At 42.6% G+C, this 16501-nt stretch overlaps 1 protein-coding gene across 4 annotated transcripts in view; it reads right to left on the reverse strand.

Moving 5' to 3' along the window:
- Window positions 1–16501, reverse strand: part of LOC126357498 (protein SERAC1) — a 144288-nt gene that overhangs the window by 59091 nt on the left and 68696 nt on the right. For all 4 annotated transcript variants that reach the window (XM_050007464.1, XM_050007462.1, XM_050007465.1 and 1 more), the window contains exon 2: window positions 1761–1856. In XM_050007464.1, the coding sequence (XP_049863421.1) occupies window positions 1761–1856 (96 nt within the window). The remainder of the gene's footprint in view (window positions 1–1760; window positions 1857–16501) is intronic.

Here is a 16501-nt window from a genome sequence, read left to right on the forward strand (position 1 = left end):
GGTGGAGACGTTAATCATCCAACAATAAATTGGGAGAATTACAGTTTTGTTAGTGGTTGGCATGATACGACAGCTTGTGAAACATTACTAAATGCCTTCTCTAAATACTATCTAGGGCAGACAGTTCAGAACCTCACTTGTGGTGGAAATATATTGGATCTAATGGCAACATACAGACCTGATCCCTTCGAGGATGTCTACATCAAAATTGGTATCAGTGATCACACTGACTGGTGACAATGATTACGAAAATACAAGGGACAACTAAAGCAAGCAGAAAGATATTTATGTTCAGTAAGCTAGATAAAAAATTTGGAAGCATCGTATCTCAATGAGGAACTTGAGACTTCCAGCAGTGCAGGAGTGTGTAGAGGACCTATGGCTCAAGTTTATAGGAATAGTTGGCCAAGTAGAATAGTTTGTAATGGGAGGGAACCTCCATGGTGTACAATCACTGTAAAGAAACTTCTATAGAACAGAGACTACTGCATAATAAGTGTAAAACAAAGCATAGGATTGCAGCTAGAGAGATGCTGCATGAAATGCATTTGGCTGTCACTAGAGCAATGTGTGAAGTTTCAGTGACTACTGTAGAAGAATACTGCCAAATGATCTTTCACAAAACCCAAATTATTCTAGTCAAAAGTAAAGGCTGTTGGTGGTATGAAAGTAAGTGTCCAGTCCTTAGCAAATTGACAGGAATTGAAATTGAGGGTAGTAAAGCAAAACCTGTAATACTTAACTCTGTTTTCAAATGTTCCTTTAAAAATTACAAACCCATGAGAATTGCCGCCAATTTAATCCTGATACCACTGAGAAGATGAATGAAACCAGTATTAGTCTCAGTGGTGCTACAAAACAGCTGAAACCATTAAAATTAAACAAAAGTCCAGGGCCTGAAAGAATATCTAGCCCCTTCTCCAACTATCCACAAAACTACCATCCAGTATCACTGACATTGATTTCTTATAGAATCTTAGAACATGTTCTGAGTCAAACAAAGTGAGGTATATTGAACAGCATGACCTCCTCTATGCAAACCAGCATGGATTACAGAAAGATCAATCATGTGAAACCTAACTCACATTTTTCTCACATGGCATATTGGAAACTTTAGATCAAAGCAGTCAGGTAGATGCAGTATTTTTTGATTTCCAGAAAGTATTTGATTCAGTACCACACCTATGCCAATTCTCAGAAGTTCGATCATATGACGTACCAAGATAAGTTTGTGACTGGATTGAGGACTTTTTGGTAGGGAGGATGAAGCATGTTATTTCGGATGGAGAGTCATCATCATATGCAGAAGAAACTTGGGTGTGCCCATAGGAAGTGTGTTAGGACTGTTGCTGTCCATGTTGTAGTGAACAAAAATCCAGCTTTCTCGTAAAAATGTAAGACATTGTGATACATACTCATTATCAGCAACAGATAAATACACTGAAATGTTCACATACTCATCACAGTATTCTGAAAGGTACTATTAGGTGTTTGACTTGTTATTTACTGCTTGTGAAGAACCATGTTGAACAACTGTCACAGTGGATTCTGTCAAGAAAGCTAAGATGAATTTAGTGTTTCACTCAGAGCTCATGAATCGATATCAAAGTTCATATTTTTCTGTGTTGTCATAAAGAGAGTTTGATGTATATGTTCATAGTGGATGGTAAAAAAATTTGATGAAATCTTTGTATTCAAATTACATAATCTGGTGATTTCAGAATGTTCTGTGTGGTTAAATATATCTATGATATACTTACAGAAATCGATAGGCATGCAAAGAAAGCACTGTGCATATTGTTTTGTGGAGACTAATATTTGCTGCTTGTTGTTCTCTAGTGCATGGAGCTGCGCATCTGAAACAGAAATAATTGGAAGAGTGAAATATTTCACCAATGTTTCTAAGCAAGTTCTCTCTCTCACTCGCACCCACCCACACCACCACACACACACACACACACACACACACACACACACACACACACCCACACACACACACACACACACAGAGAGAGAGAGAGGGGGGGGGGGGAGGTAATTATATTGGAATAATGTATGCACTTTTCAGTAAACAATGGATTTGTCAAACTAGATATGTAGATATTTTTATCTCCCAAAATTAGTTTCCTATTGTTTCCTTAATGGTTCTATATAAGTAAAAATATAATCATTGTTTCAAAACATCTGATTAGAAATGGTTGAGTGGTAGTTGTGACCACAGTATGGTCTTGTGCTTCATGACCTGCCTTATCTGAGGATCATTTGAAAAGTTCTGCACAATGTAAGATAGTATTGAAGAAAATCATTTATTTTACAGAATACCTTTACAGGCATTCAATATGCTTATACTTAAGATTATGAGGCTGGCATCTTCTGTATACACTTATACAGCACCTCACTGAAAGCTTCATCAATTGAGTCCAAACGTTTTCAATGGATTTGTTCATTCAGTTTGGGAAACAAATTCAAGTCTCATATACGAACTGTATGGAGTTTGGGGAAGTATTACCCACATACAATGACGGAAAAAAATTGCTACACCAAGAAGCAGTTGTGCGACATAAACGAAAGTTGGAGGGCGCACTTCTATATCTGAAAGATGATGTCTATTCGAATTTTGCGCCAGTCGCAGAAGAGTGGTGCTAATAGCGCGACTATGAGGATGCAAATCAGGTTTCCTTCAAATACACACTGTAAAGGTCGTGAGCATTAGTTGCCTTGAAACTGGGCGTGGTGGGCTGATGTCAGTCAAGAATGCCTTTAAGGCGACAAAGACACTATTACCAACACGAAGTCGTGTAATAGAGATACGAGAAGCTGGATGTTTCTTTTCGATGTTGCAGAAACATTTGGCAGGAACGTGACCACTGTACAAAATTATTGGAGCGGTGGTCAAGGGAATGTACGGTCGCAAGAAGACTTGGTGGCCGAGCGGTTCTAGGCGCTTCAGTCCGGAACCGCACGACTGCTACGGTCGCAGGTTCGAATCCTGTCTGGGGCATGGATGCGTGTGATTCCTTAGGTTAGTTAGGTTTAAGTAGTTCTAAGTCTAGGGGACTGATGACCTCAGCAGTTAAGTCCCATAGTGCTCAGAGCCATTTGAACCATTCGAAGACCAGGATCTGGACTGTCACGTTTTACTACCGAGAAGGAAGACCATCGTGTTCAGTGTGTGGTTCTGACGCATCATACTGCATATACAGCAGAAATTTGAGCAGCAGTTTGCGCGACACTTAAACAACGAACTGTTACAAACTGGTTACTTGAGGGGCAGCCCCAAGCCAGACGCCCTGTAGTGTCATTCCACTGACCCCAAACCACCGCCACTTGCGACTTCAGGGGTGTCAAGCGATAACCTTTTCGGGGGCAGGGAGGAGGTCTGTTATCTTCTGAAGCTGGTTCTGTTTTGGTGCAAGTGATGGACACTTGTTGGTTAGAAAGAGGCCAGTTGAAGGCCCGCAACCAAACTATCTGCGTGCTAGATACACTGGACATACACCTGTGGTTATAGACTGAGGTGTATTTCGTATGACAACAGGGGCACTCTCGTGGTTAATTCACACACCCTGACTGCAGATTTGTATGTAGGTCTGCTGATTCGACTTCTTGTGCTGCTATTCATATACAGCATTTCAGAGGGTGTTTCCGAACAGCTCGCCAAGATTCGCTGTTGTAACTCAACACGCTCTACAGAGTGCCGATATGTTGCGTTGCCCTGCTCAATCACCAGACCTGTCTCCTGCCGAACACATATGGGGCATCATTGGACAACAACTGTAGCGTTACCCACAAACAGCATTAAACGTCCGTGTATTGATCAACCAATTGCCAAATGCATGGAACTCCATCTCACGAACTGATAACCAGCACTGTACAACACATTCAACATTCTGGCAGTTCAGCGATTATTAACGTACAAACATTTCACTTTTGGAATGGCTTATCTCGCATTTTCATTAATCTGTGATCTTACAATGTCAATCGTTCAAATATTTTACCTACACAAATATATTCGCGAAATTTGATTACTCTGTATTAATTATTTTCCGCTGTTGCGTTTTTTACCGTCAGTGTATATTTGCTGATCGTTTCTCTCACTGGTTTGGCGGATGGAGCTACGCATTGTCGTGCAAATGAGGACACCAGCTGCAAGCATGTCAGGCTTTTTTGACGAATTTTCGGGCGGAAAATATTTTGCACGCACAGCTTGTAGTAGGCGCCTGTTGCAAACGTCCCATGGGGCACTATATTTGTAGCTATGACTCCATTCATGTCATATGGAAAGATCATTGGCGGTGGAGTTTTTTCTGGCGTGGAGCGTGGGAAATTTTCTATTGTGATGGCTTAAAATCTCGTATCAAGGTTTCGTCAAATTCAACAGTCCTTTTCAGAAACTGTTCTCTTCCTGTCCAATAACATTGTTTCCCGTGGATTAAATGACGCAACGAACTGTATGGAACAAATTAAGTCCGAAAACGCTAGTGAAGGTGACTGCATACCTTCTCACACAGATGCACATGGACCTCCTGCTTCCAAGTGGCCACATTCATCGCATCTCTACAAATATCATTGAATTACCTCGAACACAGGAACCACACAACCTAATCCCTGCATGTGCTTCAGGCCCTTTGTTAAACTCTACTATTCGAACGCAACACTGCTTCCAAGCCACCCCAGAAAAATCCTGGATCTGCTACTGCATCACGGTTGATCAATGGGGTTGTTCCTACACCCTCAGGATATATTCAGTTGGTGCCTTGTGGACAACTATTCAGCAATGTTCGCAATGTAGAACATTGTTGTTGTTGTTGTTGTCTTCAGTCCTGAGACTGGTTTGATGCAGCTCTCCATGCTACTCTATCCTGTGCAAGCTGCTTCATCTCCCAGTACCTACTGCAACCTACATCCTTCTGAATCTGCTTAGTGTACTCATCTCTCGGTCTCCCTCTACGATTTTTACCCTCCACGCTGCCCTCCAATGCTAAATTTGTGATCCCTTGATGCCTCAAAACATGTCCTACCAACCGATCCCTTCTTCTAGTCAAGTTGTGCCACAAACTTCTCTTCTCCCCAATCCTATTCAATACCTCCTCATTAGTTACGTGATCTATCCACCTTATCTTCAGTATTCTTCTGTAGCACCACATTTCGAAAGCTTCTATTCTCTTCTTGTCCAAACTAGTTATCGTCCATGTTTCACTTCCATACATGGCTACACTCCAAACAAATACTTTCAGAAACGACTTCCTGATACATAAATCTATATTCGATGTTAACAAATTTCTCTTCTTCAGAAACGCTTTCCTTGCCATTGCCAGTCTACATTTTATATCCTCTCTACTTCGACCATCATCAGTTATTTTACTTCCTAAATAGCAAAACTCCTTTACTACTTTAAGTGTCTCATTTCCTAATCTAATTCCCTCAGCATCACCCGATTTAATTTGACTACATTCCATTATCCTCGTTTTGCTTTTGTTAATGTTCATCTTATATCCTCCTTTCAAGACACTGTCCATTCCGTTCAACTGCTCTTCCAAGTCCTTTGCCGTCTCTGACAGAACTACAATGTCATCGGCGAACCTCAAAGTTTTTACTTCGTCTCCATGAATTTTAATACCTACTCCAAATTTTTCTTTTGTTTCCTTTACTGCTTGCTCAATATACAGATTGAATAACATCGGGGAGAGGCTACAACCCTGTCTCACTCCTTTCCCAACCACTGCTTCCCTTTCATGCCCCTCGACTCTTATGACTGCCATCTGGTTTCTGTACAAATTATAAATAGCCTTTCGCTCCCTGTATTTTACCCCTGCCACCTTTAGAATTTGAAAAAGGGTATTCCAGTCAACATTGTCAAAAGCTTTCTCTAAGTCTACAAATGCTAGAAACGTAGGTTTGCCTTTTCTTAATCTTTCTTCTAAGATAAGTCGTAAGGTCAGTATTGCCTCACGTGTTCCAACATTTCGACGGAATCCAAACTGATCCTCCCCGAGGTCTGCATCTACCAGTTTCTCCATTCGTCTGTAAAGAATTCGCGTTAGTATTTTGCAGCCGTGGCTTATTAAACTGATAGTTCGGTAATTTTCACATCTGTCAGCACCTGCTTTCTTTGGGATTGGAATTATTATATTCTTCTTGAAGTCTGAGGGTATTTCGCCTGTCTCATACATCTTGCTCACCAGCTGGTAGAGTTTTGTCAGGACTGGTTGTCCCAAGGCCGTCAGTAGTTCTAATGGAATGTTGTCTACTCCGGGGGCCTTGTTTCGACTCAGGTCTTTCAGTGCTCTGTCAAACTCTTCACGCAGTATCGTATCTCCCATTTAGAACATATGCCGCCGAAACTGCCTTATTTCGTATCAGACCAACCACAAACTTGGTTGTTCACTACTCACAACATTTTTGATGGCAGAAGGATTTATCGTGTCATAAGAGATGAACGTGCTGCTACAGTCAGTGATGTTATCCTGTCTCCACCTCCTTTCAACAAATTTGAGGCAGCCAAGGCAGACCGTGCAAATCAAACGAGCAGCAAATTCGTCAGGCTATCTTCTCAGAACGATTAAATGGACAGACACCTTTACAGTTGTGTTGCCACCTGCAAGCTTTAGTGGATCCTATATTAATGCCTGACGGTTCTCTATGGGCCATATAGACAAACAAATTGCCAAATAAATTGAAGCATTTTTAACATGTAGTGGCGGATTCCTACAAGATGTTAAGTTGCAGTTAGCAGAACATGTCTTTGCATTGCAAGATGGATACCCCAGCTACATAGCAGCTACCAGCAGTACATGCAGTTGGCAGCGATGCTGTACATTAACATGGCAGCTGGTTACTGAGCAGTAACAACCGCTCCAGAGTCTCTCTGACACACCATGCACAGAGCGGCGGCAGCCACCTTGTCCTTCACGGCAGCAGGGAGCAATCAAACAGTTCCAAACATTGACAGAGATGCTGCCATGTGTCTTCGACTCTGGTGACCGATACACACCGCACGTAGCTGACAATAGACGACCAGGCAGGCCCCCCCCCTCCCCCCCCCCCCCCCCCCCCCCCCCCCCGCCTCTCACGATACGGACAGTGTTCGACATATCGTGCGTTGGTGACGGTTTCCATTCTCGCTTCGGCACCGCCATACCACGTACTCTCATCTTTGTGGTCCCCAAATGCTGCCCATAACTTTCACTAGATGCCAGATATGGCGTTATCATAGTACATCAAAAATTAAACCACGTGAATCGAACCAGTTGGTGTCCACCCTCTGCCATCTAAAGCGATCATCTCAATATTTTCGATCGTCATGCTAAACAGCATTTTCTGGTAGACTCAGTATCTGAGATCAGCATGATTCCAAATACGACATCCCTTCCTTATGCTGCAGACATCACATCTCAATACAAGGAAGTGAATGGATTGATTATTGAATTATAGGAGTCTATTTCTCACAACACTGTCCTCGGCAACAGCCCACTTTCACCTGGACTTTTGTGCAAGGTGATGTGAATGAACCCTTGTCAGGGACGGATTTCCGTTAGGATTTACGAGAAGGAGAGCTATGGTGTAGAGCATCTGGTGTTAGCATTCATTGTATAACTGGGATACCTTCGACACAAGCTGCTCCAAAACACACAGGCGCCTCCAAATCCCCTCTATATAGGCTTCAGCAGTTACATTCCTCACTCGAGGATCAAGTGGTGGCAAGCAATAAATTATACAGTGACATCAAAAAGGAACGCCTCACGTTGCAAGAGGAAAACTTCTCACTGGAGAAATCACTGCATGAGTGATGCAATCACTTGGTGGAGTACAAACTACATATTTCGTCATGGCAACCTTTACCTATCGCTACCACTGAGCGCCTTCCATTACAGGATTTTAGCTTCATGGCTACCTGGCGTAAAATGGAGGACTTACAAATCAGAGTATGGAACTTCATTAACAGTGCTAGGAGCGACAAAGGGTATATATACCTTGACGAGTTACTGACCCTACACTAAAGGCAACGTATACGCACGTAACTGCTGAAGTAAAGCACTGGACATCATTCAGCAATGCGGCACTCAGCTGGAGTCTTCACAGATGTTATCACCTACCCACTACAACTACCTTCCTCATGCACCTACAATGCATGTACATGTTAGTGACAGTGCAACCAATGACAGTGAATCCCACACATGTGTTTCATGTTTCCCAGCCCCTGGTTTGCCAAGGCACTAAGGGTGATACATGCATAGGATAAGGAGATTTGGCCGGCAGAGGATAGAACAGAATTAATTCAGCTGATGCATAGGCCACACACGATTATCTTCTGTTTGCGTCACGTGCCACAGGCCGCAGAAATCAAGCTAACCAACGCCCTGTATAGGGATAATACAAAAGGGAATGTAGGTGTACCATGATCAGAGGAAATATTAAGAGCTTTTGAATTGGTCGAACAATCTTTACAGAACGCTGAGACTTTAGCTCACCCATCGCGTACAGCCCATCTATTTATCACTGCTGAAGTCATTGGCTCAATTTTACAACAAACAGTGAATGGTATCCAGCAATCCCTATGGTTTCTTTTCTTGAAAATTAACAGCTCTATATGAGGCAGTAAAATTCTTTAAGGAAGGTATTGAGGGCCAAGTGCTCGTACTTTTCACTGACCACAAGCCATTGATTAATGCTGTCTGTAATAGTAACTGGGACGTGTCCCCCACCGCTTCAGACATCTAGACTCAAGTGTGGAATATTGTGCAATATTGAACCAATAACTGGGATATGAAGGGGGGGGGGGGCGGGGAGAACACTGTGGCAGATTACATGTTTCGAATTCATGCACTTAGTACGTTAATTTATCTCAGTCACTTTTATGCGGCACAAGAACAGGTCGAAAAGTTACTTGGCTCTCTTAAATGCCACAGTAAGAGCTTGCAGCTACAACACATAACGCATTAGGATATCTTACTCTCTCGTCTAGCTATGATGTGATTCGTCAGAGACCAGGTCACGCCCCTTGGGTCTGATGTCGTTCAGGAAAACAATCTTTGACAGCACAATCCATCACACCAACGAGTTCGCCCCATCATGTGACTCGTTATGGAATAGTTTGTGTAACTGGGGTGAAGGCATATTGCAGGAGGTGATCACGTACCTGCCTGCCTGCCTCCCTGCCTTTCTTGCTAGCACAGTAAAACGGTCGCCGCGCTTTTCCACCACAGGCCACCTCCACAATACCTAAAGGTCATTTTCAACGTGCAGTCCAGTGGCTTCAGATATATTCCGTCAACCATCGACAATACGATAATTGGGTTGAGACCATTCCCTTACAAGATATAATAGCGGTATCAATGGCATGGGCGTTCATATTAACATATGGATATCTCGTTTTGGATGTCTGCTGTCTATTACAACCGACCAAGGGTGGCAATTCGAATCACTTCTCTTTTCCAATCTGTGCAAATTGTGCAGAATTCAACGCTTTCATACAACCGCCTGTCACACTCAAAGTAACATACTGGTCGAAAGATGGCACCGAACACCGAAAGCAGGTTTGATGTGCCACGATACACAATAGAGCGCCGTTATTGTCATGGATCCTACTGGGAATCCGGACTGCATATAAGGACGCCTTTCTTTAAATCTTTGATCACAGAAGTGCTGTACTCCTCGTATTAGTGTATGGTGAGTGCCTCACACTCCTCTTACCTTCTCCATCAAATACTATTGTAGCGTTACCAATGTTGGTATAAAATTTCCGTCACGTAGCCCACATCCTCACACTACCACCTCAAGCCCGCGGCTTACAACAAGTTTTTGTTTATAGAGTGTTACCGTTACGCGATTGATCTCACGTCGTCCTTTAATGGCGGGAACAGAATTTTTCGTCTTCGAGAAAGGCACTCCTTCAACAGTGTCGCTTACTGAAGGTTATAATGCATAGATAGTAATGGGAAAAGAAAGCTGGTTGAAACCAGACGTCAATGACAACGAAATCCTATGTTCAGACTGGAATGTTTATCGTAAAGATAGGTTAGTCGCCAATGGTGGTGGCGTGTTTATCGAAGTAAAAAAGTTGATACAATTTAGCGAGGTTATCACGGATTCCGAATATGAATTAATCTGGGTGAAATTGAGTATCAAACAACGGTCAAAAATGATGACTGCGTGCTGGTCAGGATCTGTGGTTGTAGAGCGCTTCAGACAGAACTTGCAGAATATCATTAGTAATTTTTCTGATCATGCCGTTGTAATAGAGAGTGACTTCGACTTGCCAGGTATAGATTGGGAGTGTTATGCCATGAAAACTGGTGCCAGAGACAGGGGATCGTGTGGCATTGTTCTGGATGTCTTGTCCGAAATTACCATGAGCAGATAGTTAGAAAACCAACTCATGTGGTAACGTCTTAGACCTCCTGGCAACAAACAGACTTGAACATACCGAATCAGTTAACATAGAAGAAGGTATCAGTGATCATAAGGCTGTGAGAGCATCTATGACGACGGGCCCTACAAGGAATGTTAAGAAAGGTAGGAAGATATATTTCCTCAGCAAAGGTGACAGGATACAAATTTCAGAATATCTCAGCAGTCAGCATCAAATAATCGCTTATGAGGACGAAGATGTGGCGAACAAATGGAAAAAATTCAAAGGCATTGTTCAATATGCCCTAGAAAAGTACGTTCCGAGTAAGGTTTTACGGGATGGGAAAGACCCACCATTGTTTAATAGCCGTGTTAGAAAAGCGCTACGTAAACAAAGAGCACTTCATCTCAGATTCAAGAGAAGTGAAAACCTAGCTGACAAACAAAAGCTGAACGAAGCGGAAATGAGCGTAAGGAGAGCAATGAATGAAGCGCTCAATGATTTTGAAAGTAAGACGTTGTCAACAGACCTGAGTGAAAACCCTGAGAGATTTTGGTCGTACGTAAAATCAGTAAGTGGGTCAAAATCGTCTATTCATTCTCTCAGCGATCACGCCGGCACCGAAAACAGAAGATAACAAAGAGAGGGCCGAAATACTGAATTCGGGCTTCCGAAGTTGTTTCATCGCGGAAGATCGTAGCTCTGTACCTCCTTTCAATAGTCGTACGAACGTCGAAATGGCGAATATCGAGATAACCTATCGCGAAATTGAAAAGCAGCTACAATCGCTTAGCAGTGGAAAGGCGTGAGGGCCAGATGACACACCTATAAGATTCTATAAAGATTATGCGTAAACTTGCTCCCCTTCTAGCAGTAATTTATCGTAGATAGCATGAGCAACGAAGGGTACCTAACGGCTGGAAAAAAGCGCAGGTCATTCCCGTTTTTAAGAAAGGCTTTAAGATAGATCCACACAATTATAGAACTATATCGTTGACGTCAATCTGTTGTAGAATTTTATGCTCAAGAATTATTATATATAAATGATCTAGCGTCGAAGGCTCTTTAAGGCTATTGGCAGATGATGCAGTTGTCTTTACCAAAGTACCAACGCCAGAAGATAGTAAGAATTTGCAGAACGATCTGGAATGGTGCAGGCTCTGGCAGTTGATTGACCCTGAACGTAAATAAATGTAACATATTGCGCATACATAGAAAAAGAAATCCACACTGTACAGCTACACTATTGATGACAAACAGCTGGAGACAGAGTCTACCGTAAAATATCTAGGCGTAACTATCCTTAAGTGGAATGACCATATAAAACAGATAGTGGGAAAAGCACACACTAGACTCAGATTCATAGGAAGAATCTTAAGGAAATGAACTCATCCATGAAAGAAGTGGCTTATAAGGCGCTTGTTCGCCCGATTCTTGAGTATTGTTCATCTGTCTGGGATCCTTATCAGGTAGGACTGATAGAGGAGATAGAGAGGATCCAACGAAGAGCGGCGCGTTTCGTCACGGGATCGTTTAGCTGGCGAGAGAGCGTTACGGAGAAGCTAAACAAACTCCACTACCAGACATTACAAGAGATTTACTACTGAAATTTCGGGACGGCAGTTTTCAGGAGGAGTCGGACAACATATTACTTCACCCCACATACATCTCGCGTATTGATCATGAGGAGAAAATTCGAGAAATTAGACCAATTCAGAGGCTTACCGACAATCATTCTTCCCAAGCGCTATTCGCGAGTGGAACAGGGTCGGAGGGATTAGATTGTGGTACCGTAAGTACCCTCCGCCACACACCATTAGGTGGCTTGCGGTGTATGATATTCCATTTCTACCCACTACTGGTTCTCCTCACCGGAAGGGAGGGGAGAGGGGAAGCAGGCTCTGTGGCGGCACTGACCGCCGAGGTCGTCATAGAGTACCAAGCCGACAATAGAAACAATGAGCAAGTGTTCATCATTATAGAAATTGTTGTTTGAGTCATATTCTCCGCCACTGTACGGAGTCGTATGCTTTGGTGTAAAGGGCTCTGTTATTGTTCTATGTGTAATCGAACCATTAAAGTGTGTAGTTCGTGACACCTTTGCCGACACTTTTGAAATACAAGAAGTTGTAAGTCACAGTTATACTGGGCAAGAGAAACATATACACAGTGTAAGTGAATCTTTGTTTTACCTGCAGAGCTTACAACTGCCTCAGTAGTTGCAGTTTCTTTACAAACTAAACAAACCTTTGTGAAAGTTTCAATACCAAAAGGAGTGACAGCAGTGAAGACAAAACTGGAGGATGTGTGCACAACAGCATATCAGCTGGAAGTGATTAAGTTTATAGACAAATCGCGTACACGTTGATCCATGAACGACATTTTTGCATGACCAGAAACGTCAGTGTTATGTCATAATCTGTGTCAGTGAGGACTCGAAGAGGAAGGAACTGAAAGCAAATACATCAAGCTTATTAAAAGCGACAATGTCAGCGCGGAACTGAACTGAAACGAGGCAGTACAATCGGTCGCTGGGAAATGGGTTTCACATACCATGATTTTTAGGTTTGTATAATGAATCCTGCTACAACCGTGATAAAGAGTGTACAACAGGGGTTCTGTCTACCATGTTACCCACATTACCATAAAAAACACAAAGCAACATCCGCAAATCTCACTCAGTGCTGCAGCACTGCAGATATCTGCACAAACAGTTAGTCGTAATCTGTCATAGTGGGGAGTGTTTGGGACATTGCAATGCATCGCCTTCAGCAACTACAAACATCTCTCGCTGCATTTGGCATGTGAAAGCTATTGCTGGGACGCTGAATGCCGAAATGTAGTCTTTTCAGGCCTGCTTTAAGCTCTCCTACAGTGAGAGTCACTGGTGATGGTATTGACGATGATGAAGACGATGACTATTAAGGTTCTACGGTGCTAAACCACAGTCTTTGCAGTACCCTAGTGAATGACATACATGCGTTGTATGCTGCCATGTTGGCAGTCACATGGTTTAGTGGCGTAATAGACAAACTCTGAATACTGCTCAAATGGTTCAAATGGCTATAAGCACTATGGAACTTGACATCTCAGGTCATCAGTCCACTTAAACCTAACTAACCTAAGGACATCACACATACCCATGCCCGAGGCAGGATTCGAACCTGCGACTGTAGCAGCAGCGCGGTTCCGGACTGAAGCGCCTAGAACCGCTCGGCCACAGCGCCAGGCCTGAATACTACGGTTAGGATGCAGTTGGATAGAACAGGAAATTCATGTCTATTGAGGGCAATCTGAACATATATTGCTACATGAAGGAGATCTGAAAGCTTGATGTATAGCCTGTCCTTCACGTAACTTTATGTGCCTTATTGCAACAGAACATTATCTAGCCGCAACTTGCGTGAATATGGAAGCCTTCATCTAAGAATAACGGGCAACACTGCTTGACTGGTCTTAATGTTTGCCTAGTATGTTGTCCACTGAATATGTTTGAGATGTAGTTTGCTAGCTACTTGTTCCTTATGAACTTGTGCCAAGCACAGAACTTTCGATCTGTTTGCTAGATGTTGGAGAGTGTGTATTCCACCACCAAAAGTTCAAAAAAGGTCCCATCTTTAGCGGAGTCAGCAAAATGGCTCTCGGACCATTAATCACTGGTATGGTATGCTCTTCACAGATGAATTTCACATCAATTTTCAGAATGATGATCATCGATCATACCTTATTTGTCTGGAAGGAAAGTGGAAGCCGGTACAAACAGAGCAACATTTAAGAGAGCAGTTTGGTACCCTAGTTGTGGGAAGGCTTCATCTCAGATGGTCGTTCAAAACTTCAAGTCTTCTTTGGTGGTTGGAGGAATACTTTTAAGGCTCACAGAAACAGAGGTGAGGAGTTTCAGATTTCCTCTTCATCGGCGATAATAATCATCTGTAACGAGTTGCCATGGTGGACGAATTTCTGGTAGGTGAAGTTAACCGCCACAAGATTGACTAATGAAGTCGGTGGATCTGAATAGTGTGCAAGAAGTCTGAGATTCACTGGGCCGGCCGCTGTGGCCGAGTGGTTCTAGGCGCTTCAGTCCGAAACCGCCCTACTGCTACGGTTGCAGGTTCGAATCCCGCCTCGGGCATGGATGTGTGTGATGTCCTTAGGTTAGTTAGGTTTAAGTAGTTCTAAGTCTAGGGGACTGATGACCTCAGATGTTAAGTCCCATAGTGCTTAGAGCCATTTGAACTATTTTTTAGATTCACCGGAGATACGATTAGCAGCTCGTCATCCACCAGCAAAAACTCTTTCAGACTTCCGCACACCTCTTCCTCAGAAATGGGAACAACTGACAAACTCTTGAATCACGTCACAGAGAATGTTCCACACTCCTGACAGTCGTGTGTATCAACTAGTGGCGACTATTTTTCATTTTACTGGTGACCGTTTTGCTGTCATGGAATAAATATTCTGGCTTTTTTACTTTTTTACAGTGTGTTATTTTCAGTTTCAGAATTTTTTTATGTGCTGTGGATATTGTTGTATGGCAGATGTGCAGTGATGAAGCATTACGTTGTTTTGCAGGCTTTCCGACTTCCCCTCAGGAAAGAAGTAATTTCTTCATTATATTTAACTTACGACATTTACATTCTTTTCCTGGATCACAACACATTTTTCCATTTTTTGGTGTTGCAGAGACGAGGACGATAAATGAACAAATAGGTATTCAGCGTCAGATTCTTAAAAGCGATCTACGTAAAAGTTGAAAAGGCAGAGTAATTCCTTATTACCTCCGCTGGAGAGAAGTAAGTATGGAAGGAAGGTAATACATACCGATGCATCGAGAAATGATGATTTAAGCTGCAGAGTTTCTGTGAAGCCAAAGACGTAAAGCAGAATGTTGTAGGTTAAGTGTACTATGAACATGAAGAGTGTAAGTGTTCGCCCGCATCTCGTGGTCGTGCGGTAGCGTTCTCGCTTCCCACGCCCGGGTTCCCGGGTGCGATTCCCGGCGGGGTCAGGGATTTTCTCTGCCTCGTGATGGCTGGGTGTTGTGTGATGTCCTTAGGTTAGTTAGGTTTAAGTAGTTCTAGGGGACTGATGACCATAGATGTTAAGTCCCATAGTGCTCAGAGCCATTTGAACCATTTTGTAAGTGTTCACGAAGTATGTTGCCAGCGTTGATATATTCCATTTTATCGTTACTTATTTCACTATAATTATATAGTTTTACGTTTTTAACTTTATGCTATGTAAAATTACAATTTATTGCTTTCTTTATCCTTCTTCAAAATTCCCGACACTCTCACTACGCCACTCTCCTGAAAAATATCAGAATCCGACCTACCGTAAAAAGAGACAGAAGAAAATCACATTATCATGCACTAAAACGAGGTTAATTGTACTTTGATTTCGATTATGAAAGATATATGTTATTTAATTTTCTAAGGGTCCGAATTTCAGTTATCAGTTCTCAAAAGCAAAGCAGATATAACAACAAAACTATGTGTAACATTGTACTAGTCATTATCCTGAGTACTGGTGTTTGCGTTGTCGAGATTAGCAATGGAGCAAACAAAAGACTAGCGGCTAGAAATTTTCCGAGCATTAGCTACTTCCACCTATTCACAGCTGAAGACAGCGTGCTCCAAGAAAGATTTGCCAAGTAGTGTTTACGGGTTCACGACAGTTTGCATTCATGAAGCCTGCTATTGCATCCAAATTGTCACCAAGTTAAAATTTTGGTAGGCCTACTGATGGAGAGATTGTTCTATGTCCAGCTTGCAGTAGGCAGATCATGTACTCTATGAGCAGCTATAACAGTTCTGCCAGAAGCTCAGGATCACCTCGGTGCGACTCTGTGGAGACAAAGAACAAACAGTGCAATTGTCTAAGAAGCATATGTTATTGACGCAGATTCCGAACTCCACAGATGTGTAGTTGTCAGCATTCCGTAGCAAAAACTTAAGTTGCCTATATATTGCGTTTTTCTAAGGAAGTACTGCGGGCAACAGATTCCTGATGAATCGACAGTAAATAAAAAGTGTTCAGATATTTTGTTTACAGAAGGCCTTGAAAAGCTTACGGCACTTTATAAGCAATCACTACATATGGGTAGCCGTCGACGCGACAATTGTCGTATGAGAAATGTCAAATACAAGG

Source organism: Schistocerca gregaria, chromosome 1, assembly GCF_023897955.1.
Source record: "Schistocerca gregaria isolate iqSchGreg1 chromosome 1, iqSchGreg1.2, whole genome shotgun sequence".
Lineage (NCBI taxonomy): Eukaryota > Metazoa > Arthropoda > Insecta > Orthoptera > Acrididae > Schistocerca > Schistocerca gregaria.